This window comes from Globicephala melas, chromosome 12 (assembly GCF_963455315.2).
Source record: "Globicephala melas chromosome 12, mGloMel1.2, whole genome shotgun sequence".
Lineage (NCBI taxonomy): Eukaryota > Metazoa > Chordata > Mammalia > Artiodactyla > Delphinidae > Globicephala > Globicephala melas.
In genome coordinates this window covers 52,407,393-52,434,325 of record NC_083325.1, presented here as the reverse complement: position 1 = coordinate 52,434,325, position 26,933 = coordinate 52,407,393, and the positions used below count along the sequence as shown (strand labels likewise).

General features: G+C 45.8%; 2 protein-coding genes across 3 annotated transcripts in view; one reads left to right on the top strand and one right to left on the bottom strand.

The window, feature by feature from the left end:
* Positions 1-2,824, top strand: part of TMEM247 (transmembrane protein 247) — a 29,228-nt gene extending 26,404 nt beyond the window's left edge. Inside the window, 1 exon segment of the mRNA XM_060309233.2 lies at positions 2,707-2,824. Within this exon segment, the coding sequence (XP_060165216.2) occupies positions 2,707-2,824 (118 nt within the window).
* Positions 1,305-26,933, bottom strand: ATP6V1E2 (ATPase H+ transporting V1 subunit E2). 2 transcript variants are annotated; one of them, XM_030857765.3, is made up of 4 exons: positions 26,777-26,933; positions 25,816-25,899; positions 10,858-12,616; positions 1,305-4,607 (listed from the first exon to the last, which is right to left on the bottom strand). In XM_030857765.3, exon 4 carries the CDS (start codon positions 4,597-4,599, stop codon positions 3,919-3,921), a length of 681 nt encoding a protein of 226 aa, XP_030713625.1. In that variant the 5' UTR covers positions 4,600-4,607; positions 10,858-12,616; positions 25,816-25,899; positions 26,777-26,933; the 3' UTR covers positions 1,305-3,918. The 2 variants fall into 2 exon arrangements, with proteins under 2 accessions (XP_030713625.1, XP_030713624.1); XM_030857764.3 differs by having other exon boundaries at positions 1,306-4,702.

Below are 26,933 nucleotides of genomic sequence, written 5' to 3'. Positions count from 1 at the left end.
TGGGAGCCAGGGGCTAGGCGGGCAGGCTTGGTTCGCCACCAGCTTTCGTTTCGCTGAGGGGACACTGTGAGGGTGGAGGCTGGAACCCACGGGGTTGAGAGGCTGAGGAGGAGGGGGCTGGGGAGAAATCGTAGCCGGCAGCTCTGGGAGAGAGACAAGTTTGGGAAAACAGAGAGGTGTTGAAGTGCGACTGGGGGAAATTTTGTCCCACGTGAACTATGTGAAGCTCTCCTCAACTTCCCATAAAACCTTTCATTAAAACCATTTTGCAAGGGAGATGAATTAATGTCAATTTGGGGGACATGAATTATTGTCGGGGGCCCCAATAATGGACTGAGGCCAGCTCAGAGGGCCGGACCTGGGGTGGACCAGGGGGCTAGACACTCCTGGGTTATACAGCTTGAAGTGGGGTTCAAGTTCCCAGAATGGGAGGTGTCTGGGGGCTCAGGCAAGTGGGAAGGGAATGCTTTGCTGGGCCTGGAATGATGGCTGGGAGAGAAAGGCGGGGGGCTCTGAGGGGGAGTCCAGGGGGGTTTGTAAGATGGTGTGAAACTGTGATGGAAAGCCTCAAGCCCTGGACAAGTGAAAGGTTTTACTGAGGTGGAACGCAGGGAGGTGGCAGCGGATAGGACACAGGTCACTGATTCTGATCTCCTCCGGCCTGTGTATCAAAGAATTTGACCTACCTCACCAAAAAGCTGGGGAGACTGTCATCTCCCACCTGGGCTGATAAACAGTTCCCCAACCGGGCTCCTGCCTGCAGTCTCTCCCTCCCTCCAATGTGTCCTCCACATACAGTGGCACTAGAATAATCTTTTAAAAGTCCAGTTGTCAGGGACTTCCCCGGCGGTCCAGAGGTTAAGACTCCGTGCTTCCAATGCAGGGGGTGTGGGTTCGATCCCTGGCTGGGGAACTAAGATCCCGCATGCTGTGAGGTGCGGCCAAAAAACTTAAAAATAAATAAAGTCCTTCAATGAGCCTGCATCACCTACACACCCCCCCCCCACACACACACACACCAGATTTCATCTAATTCCTGAGCAGGGCAGGAAGCACACATAATCAGGCTGTGTCCATCTTTCCAGCCTCATCCATGTCACTTCCCTTCACCCCTCACACTCCATCACACTGAACTACACACAGGTCCTCAAACACAACTTGCTTTTTCACACCTCAGGGCCTTTGTATATGCTCTCCCCACCCCATCCCCCACCTCTGCCTGAAGTTCTTTCCCCAGCTCAACTGCCAACATCTCGGAGCGTTCTGTGAACCTCTCTCTCTACCTGCTACTGTATTTCCACAGTACGCTGAATACAGCACTTCCACGTTGTATCATCACCATGTTATCATCTGTGTATGTGTCCATAATTAGAGGACAGGACCAGATGGTATTCTTTGCAGCCCAGGAGCTAGCATAGCACCTAGCTCATTGCTGGCATTCAGAAAATTTTCAATGAATGAGTCAATTCACAACTCAAAAGGGCCCACAAAGAAGACACCCTTTAAGGAGTCTGTCCAGCTGACAAAGACCCCCTTTTCTCTTAGAACTGCCCCAGACACCAACTGGACTGTAGGTGGACATCTAATCTGAATTGAGCCAAATGGATTCCTTCTAAGAAAAGAGGAAATAACTCCAAGAAAAGCAAATTTGTTTCTGGAACTACTACATGTAAACTCTGGGGACCATGCAAACTCCACCATTTAAAATGGACAGTAGAGGACTTCACTGGTGGTGCAAGAATCCACCTGCCAATGCAGGGGACACGGGTTCAATCCCTGGTCTGTGAAGATCCCACATGCTGCGGAGCAACTAAGCCCATGTGCCACAACTCCTGAGCCCACGTGCCACAACTACTGAAGCCCATGTGCTGCAACTTCTGAAGCCCGTGACCTAGAACCCGTGCTCCACACTAAGAGAAGCCACTGCAGTGAGAAGCCTGCACACCGCAAAGAAGAGTAGCCCCCGCTCGCTGCAACTAGAGAAAGCCCACACGCAGCAACAAAGACCCAATGCAGCCAAAAAAAAAAAAAAGATAAAAAAATAGAGTATCAGTCCTTACGTTTAAAAAATAATTATAATAAAAAAATAAAATGGACAGTAGAAAAAGTCACTGCTTAAAAAAGAAAATGAACTAGCCATCTAGAGGACTTCAGAAAGCTTTCTGATGCCCAGTTCCAGCCCTCCCCTGAGACCATTGACAGATTCCTGTCCCGAGCTCCCTTGACACACCCCTGTTTACTAATAACCTGCCTCCTACTCTGTGTTTGAGCTTCATGGGATTTCTGTTCCTTATAAATTCCTGACCACACAAGCCAACCTTTGCCCTTGGCAGAGTTGCCTGGGGGTTCTTTTCTTCAAAAAACTTCTACTTTAATACATAAATCACACTCAGGCATAAATTAGACTTTAAATCACCATACACATGCAGAACCAGCTACATAATTTATGGGGCCCAGTGTAAAATGAAACTGTGGAATCCTTTGTTCAAAAAGTACAGTTAAAGGTACTAAAATACTTATAAAGCTTTTTCTTTTCTTCTGCAGTCTCTCTTTTGGCTTGTCGTGGTGTTTATTTGCTATTTAATGTCTAAGTAAATAAAAATTACAATATAAAATCCTTAGCATGACTTTTATCATTTATCTTTATACTGTGCAATGCCCAGATAGAGAATCACCACAGTGACTGTATTTCTTGGCTTCTCCCAGAAGATGCACCCAGCTGGTCACAAGAGATGAGTCCAAGTCGCCCCCAGACACCGAGTTGTCTAATGGAGAACTCCATCAGGCACAGGATACTTCACAGGGCAAGTGCAGACCCTTATAAGCTCCTGAAGATCCCTCCCCGAGACTCAGGCCCAGCAACCTTGACAACTGCTGGGCCCTCCTTCCCACCAGCCCCCAGATCTATGCATTGTACCGAGGCTGGAGTCAGGAAAGCCAAGCCAGGCATCTCCCATTCCAACAGGCTGGCTGATCCAATCCACAGGAGACAGGTGAACCCCAGGGTCTTTAAACCTCCACACTGAGATGTGCCCAGTATCTGGTGGGTGAGAGACCCAAGCTCACCAAGTCACCTGCTGAATGTGCCATGGAGCTGCCAAGCTGAGCAGAGATGGCCACCATTATGCCCAGCCCTAAGATTCTACGGAGCATACAGACCCTCCCTGCATGCACACTGGGCAGAGGGCAGCAATGAGCACTAGTTGAGGGAAGGGAAGGCAGGGTCTTAGAGCACCAGGGTGCTGGAAGTGGGTGGTCAAGAACCCAACCCAGGGAGATGGGTAGGCTTCGGGAATCAGTACTACGTGTGAGCCAAGGTCCAAGTCCCTGACACATGCTCCAAAGTCCCACTGGACTTCACTTATAAAGGACACATGCAAATATAAAATTAAGAATTTCCAGACAGTGGCTATAAAGCATTAGACCCCAAGTGCCAGGCTCTTCTGACATGGAGCTCTGTGTGACTGCACTCACCATACACCCATGAAGTTGACCCTCTACACATGAAAAAGAGTTCTAGACCTTATTAAATAAGAACAAGAAGCTGAGACAAAAGAAGAAAAACAAACTTCACATACATATTAAAGAGCTTTAGAACACCCAGACCCATAGGTCAAGAATACCATTCACATCTCAGTTTGAGGACGAGCTAAAGAGCAGATGTCTCTACTCCCTTCAACACAGACTGTACAACTGACAAGAGGCTGTAATATGTGTAGATAAATTGGAAATAGGTTGCTAAGCACTAAGTCAGGCTTTATTCCAAAGTGTAATGCCTTTAGCTAGTCAAAGGGTATTTTATGAAGACAGACTAATACCAGAGCAAAAAAGAGGAGGAGATATTACTGGTTTCCTTTGTCCTAATAACTCATGCTTTTATAGCTTAGAAATTCAACATGAGCTTCACTTCCTAGAGGCTTATAGAAAGAACTTCCTGTTGGCACTGGCTCCAAACAAGGCCTTTCGTATTTCTGGCATCTTTTGCTGGGATAAGAGATCCAGTCGACTTTCCAGAGTATTGGAAACCATTATTCTCTGATCACCACTGTAGACCTCCACACCTCCAGCCGCATCTGTAGCCAGTTGCACCCCTCTGTCAACTTGGACTTCCACACGTTTGTGGGAGACTGTCGTGTATTGAGGGATGGCTTTTTGCACTGCAGCCTCCACCAGGAGGAGGTCCTGCGGCCTGCAGCGTACAATCACCACGGGCTCCAGCAGTCGGAGCAGCCCCTGGAGCACGAGTTTATCCAGCAGCCCCTGGTAAAATACTGGGTCTGCCACGAGCCTGCTGAGTCTCAGCTTTGCATCATTCAGCAACTCTGAGACGAGGTCGTTTCGGGCTCTCAGGACTTTCAGCCTTGCCTGATTCCTCATGGCAGACATCTGGATTTTCTTCTGCTGCTCTATCTGCTTCTCTTTCTTCTCATAATACTCCATAATCTTCAGTCGCTGGGTTTGCACAAGGCGTCCCTTCTCAATGCTGAACTCTTCCTCAGCCTTGGCATCTATCTCTTCTGCCTTCTCGTTGGCTTCCTGCTCAATGAAAGCCATCATCTGCTTAATCTGCTTCTGCACATTGACATCACTCAGGGCCATGGCTGCTCCTGGAAAGGGAGGTGGAGGGAGAACTGGTGGGCTCTCTGGTTCCTTTGACTTAGGGCAGAGTTTCAGGAGTGTCTCCAGAGTTCCACATTCTGAGCTGTGGAATGCATGAGGGGAGGAAGGATATAGTCAGAGTCCAAAGGGAAGGATCATGGAGACCATCTATTCATGAATCACTTGGAGGAAACTGAAGCCCAGAGAGGGAAAGCAACCTGTCCAAGGTCATACCCTAGTAGAACAGAGACCCAAACCTGGGTTCCCAGAGTTCCATTTCTACTACACTCACCACCTTTTTGTCATCAAATAATAATGAGATGATTAGGGCAGACCTCAGGAAGACTTCTCGTCAGCAATGGCTCAATCACAGATAGCAAGTGGAGAGAATGGAAATGCCAAATTAATACAAAAATGGAAAATGTAGGCACATTTTGGGTTGGAGAGGGCTGGGGAGAGTCATAAGAAACTTGTGGTTAAACAGGAAGGTTGCCTTGAAGCAAAATCCAGGAAGGTTGCCTTGAAGCAAAAAGATTTTTAGAGCCTCAACTGATTCAAAGAGACAGAAAACTCACAGGCAGATGGTGGCATCCTGGAGAGAACTGCAAGCTGGGAGGGGTTGAAGGTAGTCTTTTAACTGGAAGTGGTTTCCAAACCTAGATGTACATATGAATCACCAGGGGACCTTTCAGAAATACAGCTTTCCAGGCCCCACTCCAGACTACTGAATTAGTATTTCTGCCAGTAGGGTCTGGGAATCCATATCTTAAAAAGACTCCCTGGACCCTCCTATACTGTTGGTGGGAATGTAAACTGGTGTACTCACTATGGAGAACAGTATGGAGGTTCCTCAAAAAATTAAAAATAGGGCTTCCCTGGTGGTGCAGTGGTTGAGAGTCCGCCTGCCGATGCAGGGGACACGGGTTCGTGTCCTGGTCCGGGAAGATCCCACATGCCGTGGAACGGCTGGGCCCGTGAGCCATGGCCGCTGAGCCTGCGCGTCCCGAGCCTGTGCTCCGCAATGGGAGAGGTCACAACAATGAGAGGCCCAGGTACCGCAAAAAAAAAAAAAAAAAAAAAATTAAAAATAGAGTTGCCATATGATCCAGCAACCCCACTCCTGGGCATATATCCAAACAAAACTATAATTTGAAAAGATACATGCACCCCTATGTTCATAGCAGCACTATTTACAATAGCCAAGACATGGAAACAACCTAAATGTCCATTGACAGATGAATGGATAAAGAAGATGTGGTTATATATATACAATGGAATATTACTCAGTCATAAAAAAGAATGAAATAATGTCATTTGCAGCTACATGGATGGACTCAGAGATTACTGCACTAAACAAAGTAAGTCAGAAAGAGAAAGACAAATGCCATACGATATCACTTATATGTGGAATATAAAATATGACACAAATGAACTTATCTACAAAAAAGAAACAGACTCAGACATAGAGAACAGACTTGTGTTGCCAAGGGGTAGGGAGTGCGGGGGAGGGTTGGATTGGGAGTTTGGGACTAGCAGATGCAAACTATTATATATAGAATGGATAAACAATACAGTCCTATTGTATAGCGCAGGAAACTATATTCAATATCCTGTAATAAACCGTAATAGAAAAGAAAAAAAAAAGACGCACTGGGATGCTTAACGAGCCCAGGAAAATGGTATATGAAAAAAATAAGACTAGCAATAAAGAGATGGAAAATATTAAAAAGAACCGAACAGAAAATTTGGAGCTAAAGAATACAATAACTGAATTGAAAAATTCACTAGAGGTGTTCAACAATAGACTTGATTATGGAGAAGAAATAAACAGCAAACTCGAGGACAGGCCATTTGAAATTATCTATTATTGTTGGAGAAGCAAATTTTTTTAAAGTGAAGAAAGCCTAAGAGACATATGGAACACCATCAAGTGGATTAATATATGTAATATAGGAGCCCCAGAAGGTGAAGAGACAGAAAGAAAGGAGCAGAAATCTTATTTGAAGAAATAATGGCTCCAAACTCCCCAAGTCTGAGGAAGGAAACAGACACCCAGATTCACAAACAAAAATGAGAAAGGAATCAAATCATGTCACTAAAACAAATCAGTGAAACACAAAGACATCAAGAGAGGGGCAAAAAAAAGCTACAAAGCAGACAGAAAACAATGAACAAAATGACAATAGCACATCCTTCTTTATAAGTAACTATTTTAAATGTAAATTAAACTCCCTAATCAAAAGCTATAGAGTGGCTGAATAAATTAAAAACAAAACAAGATCCAATTATATGCTGTCTATAGGAGACTCACTTTAGGTTTAAGAACACACACAGGCTGAAAGTGAAAGGATAGAGAAAGATATTCTGTGCTAATGGTAACCAAAAGAGAGCAGGAGTAGCCATACTTATATCATATAAAATATATTTTAAGTCAAAAACTGTCATAAGAGTAAAAGAAGGACATTTTATAATGATAAAAAGGTCAATTCACTAAGAAGATATAGTAACTATAGATATATATGCACCCAACATCAGAGTACCCAAATATATAAAGTAAACATTAACAGAACTGAAGGAAGTAATAGTCAGGAACACAGTAATATTAAGAGATGTCAATATCTCACTTCCAATAATGAATAAACTATCCAGAGAGAAGATCAATAAGGAAACACAGGACTTTAACAATGATATAGATCAAATAGACCTAACAGACAACACAGCAAAATATTCCACCACCAGCAGCAAAACACACATTTTTTTCAAGCACAGTTTTAACACTCTCCAGCATGGATTACATGTTAGGTCACAAACAAAGCCTTAACAAACTTAAGAAGACTGAAATCATACCAAGTATCTTTTCTAACCACAATGGAATTAAGCTAGAAATCAGTAGCAGAAGGAAAGATGGAAAACACAAATATGTAGAAATTAAACAACACTCTCTTGAACAACCAATGGACCAAAGAAGATATCTAAAGGGAAATCAGAAAATATCTTGAGACAAACAAAAATGAAATACACATAGCAAAACTTGGGACGCAGCAAAAGCGGTACTAAGAAAAGTTTATAGCTGCAAAAGCCTACGTCTAAAAAGAAAGATTTCAAATATGCAACTTAACTTTATACATTAAGGAACTAGGAAAAGAAAAACTAAGCCCAAAATTAGCAGAAGGAAGGAAATAATAAAAATTAGGGCAGAAATAAATGAAATAGAAAAATGGAAAAGAATCAATGAAACTAAGAGTTAGCTTTTGAAAAGATAAAACTGACAACCTTTAGCTAGACTAAGAAAAAAAGAAGACTCAAATATATAAAATCATTATACCGATGCCACAGAAATAAAAAGCATTGTAAGGGACTACTCTGAACAACCATACACCAACAAATTGGAAAACCTAAAAGAAATGGATAAATTCCTAGAAACATACTACCTACCAAGGCTGAACCATGCAGAAATAGAAAATCTGAACTTATCTATAACTAGTAAGGAGATTGAACCAGTAATCAAAACCTCCCAACCAAAAAAAAAAAAAGCCCAAGACCAGATAGCCTCAAAGGAGAATTCTACAATTTTTTATTTATTTATTATTTTTTTTTTTGCGGTACACGGGCCTCTCACTGTTGTGGCCTCTCCCGTTGCAGAGCACAGGCTCTGGACGTGCAGGCTCAGCGGCCATGGCTCACGGGCCCAGCCGCTCCATGGCACGTGGGATCTTCCCGGACCGGGGCACGAACCCGTGTCCCCTGCATCGGCAGGCGGACTCTCAAGCACTGTGCCACCAGGGAAGCCCTCTACAAAATTTTTTTAAAAAATTAATGCCAACTCCTGAGAACTCTTCCAGAAAACTGAAGAGAAGGGAACCCTTTCAAATTCATTTTAAGAGGTCAGCATTATCCTGATACCAAAGCCAGAAAGACACTACAAGAAGAGAAAACTGCAAACCAATATCCCTGATGAACACAGATGCAAAAATCTCAACAAAATATTAGCAAACCGAATTCAATAGCACATTAAAAGAATTATACACCATGACCAAGTGGGATTTATCCCTGGAATGCAAGGATGGTTCAACATACAAAAATCAATCAATGCGATACACCACATTAACAGAAAGAAAGATAAAATCACATGATCATCTCAGTAGATGCAGAAAAGGCATTTGACAAAATTAAACATCCTTTCATGATCAAAAAAAACGAACTAGGAATAGAAGGAAATTACCTCTATATAATGCAGATCATATATGAAAAGTGCACAGCTAACATCATTCATACACAACAGTGAAAAACTGAAAGCTTTTCTTCTAACATCAGGAATAAGGAAGGCAAGGATGTCCACCCTTGCCACTTTTATTCAACATAACATTGGAAGTCCTAGCTACAGCAATTAGACATGAGAAAGACAAAAAAGACATCAAAATTGGAGAGATACAAAATCAACATATAAAAAGCAATTGTTTCTATACAATAAAAATGAGTAATCCAAAAGGAAAATTAAGAAAACAATTCCATTTACAATATCATCAAAAAGAACAAAATACTAGGAATAAATTTAACCAAGGAAGCTAAATAGTTGAACACTAAAAACTACAAATCACTGCTGAAAGAATTTAAAGACACAAATAAATGGAAAGACATCCCATGTTCATGGATTAGAAGACTTAATACTGTTCATACTACTCAAAGTGATCTACAAATTCAGTGCTATTCCTATCAAAGTCTCAACGGCATTCTTTTAAGAAATAGAAAAAACAATCCTAAAATTCATGTGAAACCACAAAGAACCCTGAATAGCAAAAACAATCTTGAAAGAGAACAAAGCTGGAGGCTTCACACTCCTAACTTCAAAATATATTACAAGCCTACAGTAATCGAAACAGCATAGTACTAGCAGACAGATAGACCAATATAACAGAATAGAGATCCTAGAAATAAACCCACACAAATACAGTAAAATAATCTTCAAACAAGGGTGCCAAGACTACACAATGGGAATAGTCTCTTCAACAAATGGTACTAGGAAAACTAAATATCTCATGCAAAAGAATGAAATTGGACCCTCATCTTACATCATATACAGAAATCAACTCAAAATGGATTAAAGACTCCCGTATGATCCAACAATCTCACTTCTGGATATTTATCCAAAAGAACTGAAAACAGGATCTCAAAGAGATATTTGCATTCCCATGTTCATTGGAGCTTTATTCACAATAACCAAGAGGTGGAAACAACCTAAATGTCTACTCATGATTGAATGGATAAAGAAAATGTTGTATATACATTGAATGAAATATTATTTTGCCTTAAATATGAAAGGAAATCCTGTCATATGCTACATAATAGATGAACCTTGAGGACATTACTATGCTAAGTGAAATAAGCCAGTCACAGGAAAAATACTGCATGATTACACTTAAATGAGGGATCTGAAGTAGTCAAATTCACAGGAGCAGAAAGTAGAATGATGGTTGCCAGGGGCCAGGTGGAGGGGAATCAGAAAGTTGTGTTTAATGGGTATAAAGTTTCAATCATGCAAGGTGAAAAAGAGATCTGCTGTACAACAATGTGCATATAGTTAATACTGTACTGTACACTTAAAATTTTGTTAAGAGGGTAGATTTCATGTTATGTGTCTTTTACAGTTAAAAAACAGGGGGGGCTTCCCTGGTGGCGCAGTGGTTGAGAGTCCGCCTGCCGATGCAGGGGACACGGGTTCGTGTCCCGGTCCGGGAAGATCCCACATGCCGCGCAGCGGCTAGGACCGTGAGCCATGGCCGCTGAGCCTGCGCGTCCGGAGCCTGTGCTCCGCAACGGGAGAGGCTACAACAGTGAGAGGCCCACGTACTGCAAAAAAAAAAAAAAAAAAAAGAATAAAAAAAAAGAATGCTGTCCCAGAAAGATGCACCATTCACCAAGCTTGGTGGAAAAACAACCCCGTGTTTCTGACAAAGACCAAGACTTCGAGTTCAACCTTACAAACTGTCATTGGAAGTTAAAAAGAAAATGATTTACCCCACCCATTCCCACTATTTTAGGATGTAATTTTTCTTAAACTGCACTTTTGTAAACAGAGCAAAACATTCTCTGCTCCTAAATAAGACAAGTCCATTAAATATTTTTAAAAAAGGGCTCTCTGGGTAACCCTGCTAATCACCAGCTTTGGAAGCCACCATGAATGAAAGCAGAGAGAGTAAGAGATGCAGGAAGTCCCAGGTTAAGTGTGTAAAGGAAAAAATGTACCAGACAAATCCTTACCAGTCCACTGCCAAGGGCCAGCCTTTGCTCTGGCGCCGGGCGTCTGTAGGCAGAATGTGGAACTTGGAACACGCACTGGAACCTGGCACTGTTGCTTCCTTCTTTCTGCAGACCCTCACAGTTTGACCAGGCAGCTCGAATCCAAAGAGCCAGACTGTCACTGGGGAAGGCGGGCCAAACCAGCCAAAAGGAGGCCAAGAGGAATTTCCTTGGCACAGAGGCCTCAGCTGGGGGCTACGCTTTCATGCCCAGAATCTCAATTAAGTTGGCACATGGTGGGCCTCAGCTCTGGGGTGGGCTCACCTTAACCAAGCTGTCAGAAACAGGTATGTATGTGAACCCAGGCAGCCAGTTTATTAAGTTCCTAGTGAAAAATACAGCTGTCATGTTGGCAGGTCATGGCCCTCTTTTCCTGTATGTGAGTCGCCTGGGAAGCCAAATCCAAAGGTTGTTTTAGTGAGAAACCAGAGCAAGCAAAACTTGCCAGACAGCCTTTCAGAATGCCACACCAGCCACAGGGGCTGGCATGCTCCGGTCCATCAGGGAGGACATCCTCTCCAAGCCCAGACAGGGCTTAAGGAGGCATCGCCGGCTTCCACAGTATGGTTGCTGGAGTAAGACTGCTGGAATTCAGATCCTACTTCTGCACTTAACATTTATATGACTTTGGGAAAGCAGCTCATGCCTTGAAGCCTCAGTTTCTCCATCCGTAAAATGGAAATAATAATAGCATGCACATCATAGGATTATTGTGAGGCTTAAATGAAAGAAGTGAATGTTTAGCATACTGCTAAGCACAAAGTTAATCTTCACGCTTGGTAGTTACTGTCATTATCAGCATCACTAGTACTATATTATTACTAGCTCTTCCCCTCCGCTTTAAGCCTCATCACAGTCACTCTCTGTGTGTACAGAGTACTTATGACTGATTTGAGTTCCACTCCCTAAAATAAGTAGAAACACATCCTAGTCTTGCTTCCTTATATTCAAATTAGGAGCCCTGCATGGAGTTTGGGAACCTCCCGGCACTCGTGGCACATTCACCCATGGTCTCAGGTGGCCAGCCATATCCTTGGTGATGGTAGGTAAAGTCCTGGAATTCCAGGGCTCTTGGGCTGAGGCTGGGGTAGAGTCATCCCACAACCTGTCACAGTCTCTGAATCTGCAGTCCTGAGTTCTCATACTTCTTCTGACTCCCACTTCTACTCAGTCTATCAGTGCTGGGACTTGAAGGCAGCTGCAGGGTGGGGCAGGGCTAAAAGTCAGGAATTGAACAAGTAAATGTCTCTGCATGAACTCGGGTGCCCGAGTAATGTGTCTGGCAGATGTAACTTCCAGTCTGTCTGGGATGGGGATTATGAGCCCACTTGAGCCTGTGGCTTGAACAAAACAACAAAACGAACTTAAGAAATGTGAAACACACGTGTCGGCTCTTGCACAAGGGCACAGGATTCTCCATTCAGATAAGGCAGGCTTGCACTGTAAGTGGCATCCACCCTGCCCATGTTTGGGGCTGGGGGCAGATCTAGAGCTCTCCAAGACAGTCGTACTCCCATAAACTATTGAGTACTGGGCTTCCCTGGTGGCGCAGTGGTTGAGAGTCCGCCTGCCGATGCAGGGGACACGGGTTTGTGCCCCGGTCTGGGAAGATCCCACATGCCGCGGAGCAGCTGGGCCCGTGAGCCGTGGCCGCTGAGCCTGCGCGTCTGGAGCCTGTGCTTCACAACGGGAGAGGCCGCAACAGTGAGAGGCCCACGTACTGCAAAAAAAAAAACAAAAACAACTATTCAGTACTAGGGTTTCTTCATTGCCCCCCAGACACATCAGGCTCAGTCTTACCTAACAGCTCTTGATCTTACAGTTCTCTCAGCTACAATGCCTTCCTCCGCTCCTCTCCACTTACCTAAATCCCACCTACATCTTCAGTCCAGTTTGAGCCCCACTACCTCCTTGACCTCTGGACTCCTCCTCAAAATGACAGCATGGCCTATTTTCCAGATATAATTCAGAGCTGGATTCAGAGTCTTCTGATGCTCTAGTTACCTTCCTTCCTCCAGGAAATTCCTTGAGGACAAGAATCTCTTTCTCTAGCAGGGGCTGGATGCAGACAGGCACTGGTTAAACATGAATTGATTGGATTAAGGCCCTGAGGCTGGGGCGGGTGTGTGTGGGGTACTTTCTTTTTTACTGTGAAATGTAATACACATTCAGAAAAGTGTATGGCTTAATGAATTATTATGAGGCAAATATCCTGTAACCAGCACCCGGGTCAAGCAGCAGGACATTGCCAGCATCCCCAGAAACCCCTTCTTACGACCTTAGGGAAGAAGACATTTCAAAACTGATGATTTTGTATTTGTAGGTATAAGAGGCATTCTTAGAGGAAGTGTGGGCTTGGAAATCTCTCCTCCCCGGCCTCACCTGTGTGATCCGGTGTGCACCTTGGGGAATCCTCGTCACCATTAGCGGGAAGAAGGGGTGGCAGGCGTGCTTGGTGGGCAAAATGTGTCCGTCACCCTGAAGCCCTGCCCAGACCCTGAAGCAACTGTTCCTCATTCTAGCTGGGATTTGTAAGTAAGTCTGAGGGTGGATGTGTCTGGGTGTGGGCTCCGTAACCCTGGCTGAAAGAGAAGCAGCGCCAAACCAGGGCCTCCAGACACTCAGACATTACAGCGTGAGGAAGGGAAGGGGCTTTCCAGAGCTTGGAGCATGGGGCAACTTGCAGGGCCCAGGAAGTGGGCGAAGCAATTTAGAATACTAAATTTAAATACTAAACATGTGGGAAGGGGGACTTCCCTGATGGAGCAGTGGTTAAGACTCCATGCTCCCAAGGCAGGAGGCTGGGGTTTGATCCCTGGTCAGGGAACTAGATCCCACATGCATGCCACAACTAAGAGTTCTCATGCCATGACTAAGGAGCCGGCGAGCTGCAACTAAGTAGCCCACCTACTGCAACTAAGGAGCCCACGTGCCACAACTAAGGAACCAGCAAGCTGCAACTAAGGAGCCCATGAACCACAACTAAGGAGCCCACTGGCCTCAACTAAGGAGCACACATGCCACAACTAAGGAGCACACATGCCACAACTAAGGAGCCTGAGAGAGTCACAACTAAGGAGCGCACTTGCCGCAACCAGATAAATAAATAATTTATAAATAAATATGTGGGAAGGGGGCATTCCCTTTTCTGTCTTTCAAGAAATATTTGTTGAACATCTACCATGTGCCAGGCACTGTGTAGACACTGGAGATAGAGAACAAGCAGACACCAGCCCACCTCCCAAGCCTACGACGTCATGAGGGAGATGTACAGGTAAACAGGAAATCACACTACAGTGTGATCTGTTAGGAATCAGCAGTTCCAAGAAAGCTAAGCAAATGAAGGGATCCAATCCCTAAAAGCCCCTCCCCAGCTCACCATGGGCTCTTTTATAATGAACTTCTCTGCAACCAGGCAGACCATGTAGTGGGTGGTTTGGGACACACCATTAGTGACCACACATGTTTTAACTGGAGGCAGGTCACCTGGAAAAGGTTAGCTAGTAGACAGTATTCGTGAAGGAGGATTTATCCAAATAGGCAAGAATCGATCAAGCTGTGATGGATACCTGACTCGAAGCAATACCTTGGGGTTTCCAGAGAGGACTTTGGTTCAGAAATATGGAAAGGTACCTGCACCCAACATGGGATGTGATAAAAGCCAGGAGAGCACACAGGCTGTGTGGCCACAGGCTTCAGCTGAAGGAGTCGTCCTCTGAGCAAGGGGTCAAGCTGGGAGGGAGAAGTACAGATGGGCACTGAAGAACAAACAATTCTGAGAAGCAGGAAGAGAGAGTGAGATTGTCTAGACAGGGAGAATACTGTGGGCAGAGACACCGTACTGGGAATGTGTAGGAGGTCTGAGTGCAGAGAACAGATTGGTGTGGCAGCAGACAGGCCTGCAGTGGCAGTGGGAGTGAGTGATGTCTAGAAAGATGGAGTTCAACTGGGGAAGGTTTGAAATGTCACACTGAGAGCTGGGACATTAGGCTAAGGAGCCCTATCAAAGGCTTCTCAGTAGGGATGTAACTTGGCCATACCTGGGTTTAGAAAGATTAGCCTGGTGATGGTGGAGGCAGGAGAGCCTGGCTGTAAGTAAATGCCGGGTTGAGACTGCATGGATGAGGGCTTGGACATGAACACGAGATGGAAGGAGATGTGGTACAAGAGCCAGCAGGTTTGATGACTCAGGGACTGGCCCTGGCAGCACCTGCTGCAGCTCCACCCACAGGGCTGAGCAGCTCAGCTCAGCGTGAAGATGTGGGAAAGCGGGTGTGATGCACCCTGCTCCCTCCCGAGCCAGCTGTGGGGAGACAAAGCAGCAGCCAGAGAGTTCATTTGGTCTGAAAGTAAAAGGAGACACCCAGAGCGGAAATCAGAGAAGTGTCCACAAAGCTTTATCCCTGCTTCAATTGCTGATAACTAAGGGGACACATACAGTTTTAATCTAAGAACTCCATCCCAGTGGCAAAGCAGGCTTTGGTTGGGGCTGGAGAAAGCTAATGCCACTACAGGCAGGCAGGTAATATAAAGGAGAGAACCGGGCAGGGTCAGAAACATTTCTCCCCAAATAATTTACATTAAGAATTCACAACTTAGGGCTTCCCTGGTGGCGCAGTAGTTAAGAATCCACCTGCCAATGCAGGGGACATGGGTTTGATCCCTGGTCCAGGAAGATCCCACATGCCGCGGAGCAACTAAGCCCGTGCGCCACAACTACTGAGCTTGCGCTCTAGAGCCCGCGAGCCACAATTACTGAGTCCATGTGCCACAACTACTGAAGCCCGCGTGCCTAGAGCCCGCGCTCCGCAACAAGAGGCCACTGCAATGAGAAGCCGGTGCACTGCAATGAAGAGTAGCCCCCGCTCGCCACAATTAGAGAAAGGCCGCGCGCAGCAACAAACACCCAACGCAGCCAAAAATAAATAAATAAAATAAAAAAATTTATATATAAAAAAAGAATTCACAACTTGATTTCTCCTTTTCAAATGTCTGCAGGAAGGTTACTTCAAAGGAATCAAGTTCCCCCCAAGAGCAATTTGCCACAAAGTTGCATAGCTAAAGGTTTTCAGTGGTGGTTCCCCCCACCTGCAAAAAAAAAAGGCCCTTCTGTTTCATCCCTGCCTAAAGGGCCCAGGCTTCTGCTGCCTTTTGGAAATGGGGACTTGGGCACAAGATCTGATATTTTAGAGAAGCCGGAAATCCCATTTAAAAAGTAAAATCCATTTATCTTTTTTCTTTGTCTTATTGTGGTAAAACACACATAAGTTTTTATCATTTTAACCACTAAGTAATGTTCAGTGGCATTAAATATATTCACATTGTTGTGCAACAGACACCACCAATCATCTCCAGAACTTCGTACCCATCAAACACTAACCCCCATTCCCTCCTCTCCCTAGTCCCTGGCAACCACCATGCTACTTTGTGTCTATGAATTTGATTATTCTAGGAACCTCATAGAGGTGGAATCATTTAATATTTGTCCTTTGTGACTGACTTATTTCGCTTAGCATAATGTCTTCAAGATTCATCCATGTCATAGCACTTGTCAGAATCTCCTTCCTTTATAAGGCTGAAGAACATTCCATTGTATGTACATATCACATTTTGTTCAGTCATCAATGGACATCTGGGTTGCTTCCACCTTTTGGCTATTGTGAATAACATTCCTCTGAATGTGGGTGTACAAGTATCTGTTCAAGTCTCTGCTTTCAATTCTTTGGGGTACTTACCTAGAAGTGGAATTGCTGGATCACATGGCAATGCTGTTTCCTTTTTTGAGGAAACTGCCCCACCATTTTCCCCAGCGGCTGCACCATTTTATAATCTCACCAGCAATGCAACAAGCGTTCCAATTTCTTCACATCCTCACCAATTTTTGTTATTTTCTGGTTTTTTGATAACAGCTTTCCTAATGGGTGTGAGGTGGTACTCATTATAGTTTTGATTTGCATTTTCCTAATGATTAGTGATGTTGAATATCTTTTCACATGCTTATTGGGCATTTACATATTTTCTTTGGAGAAATGTCTATTCAGGCCTTTTGCCCATTTTAAAAATCAGGTTGTTTTTGTTGTTTAGTTGTAGGAGTTCTTACAACTTTGTGGTCCTGAGCACTCAACTCCAGCTGCCAGCCAGGTAGCCACTCAGCAGAGCCCCTAGAGCAGGGTTTTTCAAAGTGTGGGCCGTGAAGCCAAATGGAATAGAAAACCCAGAGTTCATTACAGGTAGTTAAGTTTAAGTGTTGTTCTGTCAAACCTTTGTTAAATATATGATATATATGTACATACGTATTCTGGTTCACAATGAAAATGTATGGGTTACTGTGATTTGCTGTACAAAACATTTGGAAAACACTGACTTCATGTTAATTGAATCCACCCTCCTTAGAAAACAACCATCGTTACTCAAGCAGACCCTTGTAAGTTCTCCCACAATCGATTTATCAAAGTATTCGTCCCCCAAAACAGGCCCCCTTTAAGGTGGGGATGGGGGTGGGTGGGAGTGGTCTGAGATTCTCGCTACAAGATGTATAAGCAGCTTATATGGCTACTATCTATTGAGTGTGTCCCACGGGCTGGTTGGTCACAGGACGTCACGGGATGGTAACCAAGGGTGGGCACCAGGCTGCCCCTGAAGTAGGAGGCCTCTCTCTGGCTCGGATGCCCCCACGGGCCATAGCTGGTGTCATGAGAAGTGCGCTGGACGGGGCATCAAAGGTAAAAGTTTCGGTCCTGATGTCACTCACAGGCCGGGTGATCTGGATAAAGGTTCACAATCTGCCTGAATTCCATCTGGATAAAGACACAAAGCCTCATCTGTTTACGGAAAGGGTGTTAATGAGGAATTTTGTGAAAGCCAAACGATGTGAGGAGTGAAGAAGCTTTGTAAAGTGCTAGGTGAACGTCAGAGGTCGTCATTCACAAAACACCACCCCAGTCACCCTGTCCTTCCCAGAACTGCACTCCCAAGCTGCCTGTGGGGTGGTAGATGCGGGCCAGCAGTCAGCCCAGAAAGCCTCCAGGGGCCAGAGGGTGGGTTTGAAGTCGGCGAGGAGCCCCAGGACACAAGCCCTTCAGAGGGAGCTGGCCGGCCAAGCCTCCAGCCTCTGAGCCAGAGCCAGGGACAGGCCCGAGAGCAGATGCTCTGCTAGTTCAGGGACATCAGGAACGTTTGGTACCCGTCCCCGGATCAGGGGATGCATTCAGATGCCAAGCGCTCCTTTAGTATTGACTTAGCTCTCACTGTGATAGTCCTGACTGGCTTCACCTCTGCTGAGAGACACAGCTCAACCCCAGACGCAGCGAAGGTACTGGTTGGCGAGGAGGAGAGTGTATCCACCCAACTCTGTCCCTCACCATGCATAGTGACTTCCACAATGACCTGGTTGGGAAAAGTGCTATTTCTGACCCCCTCTGCCCTCATCTTAACACTTCACCCAGAGTCTAGTACATAGCAGTAGCGTTAAGCATTATTTGTTGGACCCACAGATGAATGGATGGGTAGCGAGGAAAGAGTCTCCCGTATAGACTGTCACAATCCTAGGGATTTGTAACTGTCTTTCAGATGAGGAGAGAGGAATATGAAGATGGAAGAGGTGCTGCAGTGGCCTGCCACAAGGGGGACACCTCCTCCTGTCCCACCCACGTTCCTGCAACACAGAGCTCAACAAGAATTTTTAAAATCTAAATTATTTAAATGAATTTGCCCAGGGTCCTCTGGTTGAGACTATTCTACTCAGAGAGGTGATTTGAAGTCCCAGGCAAGGCTCTCACAATCCTAACCTACACCCCACTCAGGGATGACACTTGACATAATTAACGACCAACCAACCAAAATAGTCCTGCCTCTGCTGGAACAGGGTCTTGAAGGCCTCCTTCTCTGCTGGGGGCATTATCCTTTAGATGTTGAATCAGAAAGTCAGAGGGAGCCAGGGAAAGGCCTAGGTTGACTGGAGCATGGTGGGGGTAGAGGTGGGTTCAGGGTAGGAAGCGTTTACCAGCCAACATAAAATTATTTCAGGGACTTCCCTGGTGGTGTAGTGATTAAGAATCCACCTGCCAATGCAGGGGACATGGGTTTGAGCTCTGGTCCGGGAAGATCCCACATGCCACGGAGCAACTAAGCCCATGCGCCACAAGTACTGAGCCTGCACTCTAGAGCCCACAAGCCACAACTACTGAGCCCGCATGCCACAACTACCGAAGCCCACGCACCTAGAGCTTGTGCTCCACAACAAGAGAAACCACCCTAATAAGCCCACGCATAGCAATGAAGACCCAACACAGCCAAAAATAAAAATTAATTTTAAAAAAATTATTTCACTATCATTGTAAAGGGGTTGACAGTTAGTCCTGCCCCAATGACATCTGCTGGAAATTCCTATCTTTAACTGAAGGTCTCAGGAATGCAGAGTTTAGGATACAGCTATGGTGTTTTTTGTTTTGTTTTATTCCATTAGTCTTTTTCTCTTTAGTTTGGATACTGCTACGTCTTCAATGTCACAGGTACTTTCTTCTACAGTGTCCAATCAGCTGTTAAGCTCAGTCAGTGAATTTTTCATTTCAGGTATTGTATTCTTAAACTCTAGAAGTTTGATTTGGTTACTTTTTTAAAAATTTTTATTTATTTATTTATTTTTGGCTGCATGGAGTCTTCGTTGCTGCACACAGGCTTTCTCTAGTTGCAGCGAGCGAGGGCTACACTTCGTTGGGTTGTGCGGGCTCCTCACTGCGGTGGCTTCTCTTGTGTCCCCTGCATTGGCAGGCAGATTCTTAACCACTGCGCCACCAGGGAAGCCCTTGGTTCCTTTTTATATCTTCCATTTCCTTCCTCCCCATGTTCCCATTTTCCTTTAAATCTTTGGGTTTATTTCTAATTCTTTTTTAAGTCTTTGCCTGCCAATTCCATTACGTCTGTCATTTCTGGGTTTGTTTCTATTGATTGATTTTTCTGGTTACAGTTCTCTATTCTTTACATATCTAGTGACTCTTGACCTTCTGAAATTTATGTTGTTTAATGTCTTTATTTTGTTGTTGTCCTTAAAAAACTGATGACATTTGTTTTGCTCAGCAGTTATCATAATAGTGGATAAATTCGTTCTATATGAGGCTTGGGGGTCTAGAATTGCTTTTACTTCAGGGCTAATTTAGCCCTTCTACTAATGCATAACCCTTCTGGAGTTTCTACTGATTTCTTTGGACATTCAATAGGTCTCTTCACATTGGCTGGTTGAAACTTAAACATCCCCCAGCCCTGTGTGAGCCCTGGGAACCAATCAGCTCATGTTCCCTGGCAGTTCTTTGCCTACCATGGTGGAGTTTCACTCTATGCATGAGCAACTTAGTATCAGCAACAGACTCAAGAGGACACTCCCCCCTATCTGGTACTCAGCCTTGAAAAGTCTCCTCAGCTGTCTCTTGGACTCAGCAAGATCACTATGGTCAACTTTGGTTCCCCCTTACTGTGCTGCAATTCAGAAAGTACTTCCAGCAGAAAGGGTAATTAGTAGTAGAGCTTGCCTCATTTGCTCCTTTCTTTCAGAAATCACAGTCCTGTGCTATGTTCAACATCTGAAAACAGTGATTTCATATATTTTGTGCAAGTTTCGAATTGCTTACATTAGGAAGGTATATAGATTGAACGTGTCCCCGCAAAATTCGTATGCTGGAACCTAATGCCCAAAGTAATGGTCTTAGTAGGGGCCTTCGAGAGGTGAGTAGGTCATGAGGGTAGAGGTCTCATGAGTGGGATTAGCGCCCTTATAAATGAGGCCCAACAGAGTCCCTTTGCCCCTTCTGCCATGTCTGCAACCCAGAAGAGGGCCCTCCCCAACCATGCTGGTACCCTGATCCTGGATTTCCATCCCCCAGAGCTATGAAAAATAAAGTTCTGTTGTTTATTAGCTACCCAGTGTGTGGCATTTTGTTATAGCAGCCCGAATGGACTAAGACATAGGTTGGTCTGGTAGAAGTGGGAATCTCTGCTCCCACTGCAGGAAGCACATTCAATATAGCGATCCACTCCTCCAACCTCTTCTCAAGAGGCTGCGGTGCGAGGAACAGAAGCTGTCAGGGGCTAACTGCACAGCAAAGGAACCTCCAAGGACCATGCACAGCACACAAGATCGTGGGCAGGCTGGTACAGCTGCTCAAGACTGTCTTTCCAGGAGCCACGCCCAACACACGCCTCAGGACCTGCTCTGATGAGAAAATCACTTCTGGTGTCATCGCTGCCACCAAATTCTAGACAGTCAGTGTGTACGGCAGTCACTTCTGCACCAGGAACTCAGTCACACCACAACCAACACCACCACCCACCCTGTGTGCCACTTCCTGTGTTTAGTACTGAGTTGTGTACCCAACACTAAAGCTGCAACCTCCAGAAAGCGTGCCTGTATTTAACTCTAGTCACTTCAGCTCTTGAGTCTGACAATGAAAGCAAGGGTCTGTAACTTTCGGCTTCCATAAGGGGCGATCTTTTCTTCCTACCATGACTTACGAAGTGGGAGATTTCCCAAATTCAAAACGTGCTTATAATACTCAGTGACCACAACATCCACTGTGCAAGAACAATCATAAATGAGTCTCAGATGGTTTTCTGGCACTCTTAGTACTGAAGCCTGGAATAAAATCATTAATTTCATTTCTGGAAGAGGGATCTATGATCCAGCCTCCTTTGGACCTTATAAGAGGTGGTCACTCCCAGATCATATGAGTATTCTGCACCAGCAACCTCTAAAGAAGTGTCCTTTTCATGATTCAGCAATGGGGGCAATGCCATCAGGTATAATGACTGGTCTCCTGACCTAGGCTGCAGCAAAAGATAGTTAGGAATGAAGATCGGAAAACATTATTAAAGATGCTTGAGCCCAAATTCTCAGAGGCTGGGGTTTACTTCTGAGTTCCTGGTATGTAATGAACTGGAAAAAAGAGATCTAGATGCATTCTAGAAACATAACTAGAAATGAAAAGCAAGTGAGCCAGATTTATTGGATTTTTTTTATCATTCTGATCATTGGGAACCACTGACCTTTAAGAAAGGTCATTGCTGCAGTGTTTAAGCCATTAGTATCTTAGCTAAAAAAATGTGCAATGTATATTACATCTGAGCCCTAAGAGAAAAGGATGCAGATGGGAGGTTTTAGTGGTGGGAAGGAAAAGAGGAATAGGTATGGCACATAGCATGATGCTATGATCGTGGGACAGGTGAAGTCTGGGAAGCAAGAGAGCTCTGGGGAATGAAGAGTCTGCAGTCTGCAAAGAGAAAAGAAGCATGTATGGAGACAAGAAGCATAACTGAAGAGCAGAGGGGACGGGGTAAAAGGATAACCACTTTACCTCCTTACCAGTAACTCTAAGGAGGAAATTTGAAGGGGGCAGAGTGTACCTACTATCAGACAAGAATTAGGGATTCACACCAAGCATGGATTCATGTACTGACAAACCAACTGACTGAAATTTGAAACAAATCATAGATTTTAGATCCTTCTCACTTCCTTGTTCCCTTGAAATCTGCTTTTCCTAAAGTTCTTTATTTCTAGTATAGCTTGGGGAGGCCTAGAAACTTTGACTGGTGGGCAACAATCCAGATGTAATAGATATCGCTGGTCGCCTCCCCAGCATATATTCCCCCATGCCTGCGATGCCTGCCGCCCGCTGTGCAGGAACCGTAGAATCTAAGTGGGATTAAAATCCTGGCCTTCGGGTGGGCCCTGATAGGCCTAATCAGGATAGTCCCAATCCCTTGTCACAGTGATGGTTTCAGGGATGGCCAATAGCCCAGGCCTAAGGCAACGAGCGTCTGACATTCTGCTGGCCACCATGATGAACTCAGCTAATCTGATCAGAGAAAGTCCAAGACTTTTGTGCAGTCAGTGAGTCAAGAGAAGCTCTTTCTCCTCCTGGGCAGTGTGGTGTACGGGTGGTAATGCCTGGACCTGGTACAACCATTCTGTTTTCAAGAGAGAAAGCAACCTAAGTAGGAAGCTGGCCCAAAGAGAAGAGAAAAACTGAGAGAAGTGAAGAAAAAAATAGATCCAGAGTTTTGATCAAGCCATGCCCGAAGCTTGAGCTACTTCTGTATGTTTCAGTCAAAGAAGTCCATATACTCCCTTTGCTGTTGAAGCCAGTTTGGGTTGACTTTCCTATTACTTGCAACCCAAAGCATCATGACACCAAATGATCCATTGGAATCCAGTTTTCCATTTTGGGGGTGAATGTGAGGGAACACAAACAAAATGACAGAAACTTAATGTCCTTCTAGAGATCTACTCTCAGCTTGATTTAGGCAGTTGGTCTCATGGTTAGGCACCAAGAGGAGATGGGAAAGTTTTTAAAAGTAAGGAAGAAAACTAAAATAAGGAGGATAAAAACAGAGGAGATTAAAAAGGAATGGAGAGAAGGAATACGTCAATGGAATCATACGTCAATGGATAACGCCTCAGAGGTATCCTAGCCCTTCCCCATGCTGTGTTACCAAGCCCTGTGGACTTGGTCATCTAAATATCCTGCTAGGGACTTCCCTGGTGGCACAGCAATTAAGAATCCACCTGCCAATGCAGGGGACACGGGTTCGAGCCCTGGTCCTGGAAGATCTCACATGCCACGGAGCAACTAAGCCTGTGAGCCACAACTACTGAGCCCACGTGCCACAACTACTGAAGCCCACGTGCCTAGAGCCCATGCTCTGCAACAAAAGAAACCACTGCAACGAGAAGCCCGCACACCACAACGAAGAGTAGCCCCCGCTCACCGCAACTAGAGAAAGCCCGCACACAGCAACAAAGACCCAATGCAGCCAAAAATTAATTAATTAAAATATCCTGCTACCCATGGCCTCCTCTTCATTTACACAGCCATGCCTGGTTCAGACCTTCGTGACCTCTCTCCTCACTTCCTCTGCCTTCACTCTCGTCCCCTCTAAATCCATGTTCTAACACCACTCCCAGAGTGATCTTCTCAAAAGACAGCTCTAAACTTGTCATTTCCTACTGAAAAACTTTTAATGCCTCCTTCCTGTGGAACATGGGAAGTAGCATGAGCTCAGAAGACTGACCATTTTGAAAGCTAGCTCTGCCACTTACCAGCTACATGACTTTGGGCAAATTTCTGAATTTCACTGCACATCACTTATCTCAACTGTAGTGATAATACTAACATAGTAAAGATTCCCTTGGTTACCAGTGACAGAAAACCAACCCACACCCACTAGGCAAAAAGGGAAGGGGGACTTGTTAAATCAAGTGACTAACTGAAGACCAGTAGGTACGACAGGGTCCCAGGGATAACCAGAAATAGGAACTCGTGAATATCCTGTGAGTCTCTTCCATTCTTCAAGGTTCTGGTGGAGCCCTGCATGCCCGGTGGGGCCCTGCATGCTCTTAACGTGGTTTCCAGAGGCCCATGGCCTGGCAGCATCACATAGTTCTCAATTACATACAAACCAGTTGCCCTGCACCACTAATCCTGCATTCTGTCCACCTACACGGCTCACCATTCCCAAGAAGTTGTGTGCTGTTCCTTCTTGCTGGGGGGCAGGGTTGTCTTTCCTAGGCATTCTTATCTTACTCCTATTGGCCTCTTAACCCCCAGGCCAATGACACCCTTCTGCAAATCCTTCCTCAGCACATCTAGAGCTAGGTACTAACAGCCTCCCTGCACTTGCCGAAGACTGTTCTTTATCCTCGATCACAGCACTGATCACATTATATAGTAATTATTTGTTGAGATCTGTTTGGTCCTTCCAGCTAACCCATCATTGGGCTGACCTGGGCATCCAGGATAAGTCTCCCGTCTCCCTCCTACTCTACATTCAACTGGTGGAATCAGTCCAGAGCTCAAAGTACTCCTGGCAGTCAGTCTTGGCTTTTCTATGGGCCAAAGGGATGAGGTCACCGTCATCAATGAAGTCACCACTGCATGATTCATCTGACAGCAGTTCCCCACTTGGAGTGTTCTGATATTCCCAGAGCTTCTCCCAAAGCATCCAGAACCTGGAGTTCCTTCCAGTTTTCAAGGTTCTAGAGCTAATCCTCCAGCTCTCTGGATCCCTGGTAAATATCTGCCACACTGAAAAGCAGCATGAGAACAGAGAGGCTGGAGTCCTCAGTGGGGGAAGCCTCCATCCTCCAGTCCTGGGACAGACCTCATTATCCCTCAAAAAGGCCGTCCCCATGTCTCTAGCAACTGCTTCTCCCCTGGCCCAAAGCTTTTGCCAGGATCTCTCAGGACACATTGTGAAGAGCCCTAGCGTTGTCAAAGGTGAGCCCTGACCTCACCCTTATGGATGAGCTCACATTTATAGATGAGAAAGCAGAGGCCCCAAGAACAGAAGTGGCATATGCTCAAGGTCACACTGCTAAGTACCGTCAGAGCCAGACCCAAATGCCCTCTCTAGGCTGAGTGCGCCCGGTAGTTCCTTAACCTCTCCTGATAGACCCTCCTTTCACAATCCCAGTCCCAGCAAATGCTGTCTGAAGAAGTAGTCCTGTAGGCAAAGGGGGCAAGTGCTCCTTTCTTCCCCTCTAGAAGGAAGTGGCAGAGACTAGTCTTGAACCAAGATCTGACTTCAAGGCACTGAACTGCCTTCCTTAACCTGTCATTCAGTACATAAAAAATATCTTCCAGATTCACTGCATAACCTAAAGCAGCTGGCAATGTAAATACCCACACTCAGACACAAATGGAGGGGTCCGGTGAGACGTTCAGGGGGACCCCACAAGGAACTTCCAAGAATCCAGGAAGTCTTGCAGGACAATGGAAATCAGATTTGGGGTTTGAGAGTTGAGGCCTGGGAAGTGTGGCGTGAGGACATAACTGAGCATTTCCCAAAGTGTGTTCCAAGTCCTTGAATGCTGGAATTAGCTGGAAGCCTTTGACATAACCACTTCACCTCTCTGCGTCTCAATTTGCTTACCTGCAACCTCAGGGAGATCTAAGGGAAGGTGGTCCAGTTGACCTCTGCGGTGCCTCTCAACACAGCATTTTCTGATCCTGTGAACTGATGAAAGGAAGCGATTTATCTCCTGTCAGCAAGGGGAGGGAGGGTGTGGTGGCTACGTGCAGAGTATTCTCCCCCCCACCCCCCGGCCCCAGGGCCTAAAGTTAGAAGCAGCACTGTTGGCGAGTGAACGCGACCTGGCCTGACGGGTGTTTCCAAGCAAGCATCGCCCAGGCAGGAAGACAGGGGTGGTTGCCTGGATCACAGGCCGCGTCTTAGAGCTCTAGAGTGTATCACTCCTCAGGGATCACAACCTAACACCTTCGAGGGACACTGGGACTGTAAAGGGGCCTCAGAGAATGTCGCCTATAGGGGGAGCAAAGGTACACCCGCCGCATCCAGAGTCGCAGAGTCTCCCTTCTCTGGCTGGTGCGGGGGTGCGTCAGTGGTTCAAGATGCTGTAACTCCCTTAGACACCAGTTTCGTAGTAAATGACTCAAGCTCTGCCGTGAACAGCATGGGGTGGTGGGGATGGTGGGAGGCGGGACGGAGCAGTAAGTCAGGAGTCCCTACTTTCCAGCTCAGGGACCACCGCCACCCCTCCCCCATCACCCCGTGCGTGAGAGTGAAAATTTTTTAAAAATTAAAAAAAATTTTTTTAACTCTCTTGCCCTTTCTTCCTTCCCGATTTCTAGTTCTGTTGTGCACTTAGAGGCCGACAGAATGGATCCTGCCTTCCGGGTGGAGTTTAAATATACGTAAATAATTTTTCATGACTATTGCGTCATCATAAGAGTCGTCGCGGTTCCCCAAGAGGCCTCCACGTCTTCTCCCAGCATCGGAGCCTGTGGACGCTTCTGGGCGTTGCGCACACTTTCGCGAGGAGCCCTCGCCTCCTCGCGAGCGCTGGTCGCTCGGCCCCCTCCCCCAGTCTCACCTTCCTCCCCGTCGCTCCTCCTCGGCTCCTCCTCCTCGCCCCCTCCCCACAGCCCTCGCGGGGAGTCAAGCTAGGGTGAGCCGGCAGGGCCGAGCTGCGTCCGCGGGCGGGGCGCGGGGCGCGGGAGCCGGCAGGCAGGCGGGCGGGCGGGGGCGCG

Excerpts from the sequence above, each read along its gene's own strand:
- ATP6V1E2 (XM_030857765.3), bottom strand. The coding sequence starts at position 4,599 with ATGGCCCTGAGTGATGTCAATGTGCAGAAGCAGATTAAGCAGATGATG.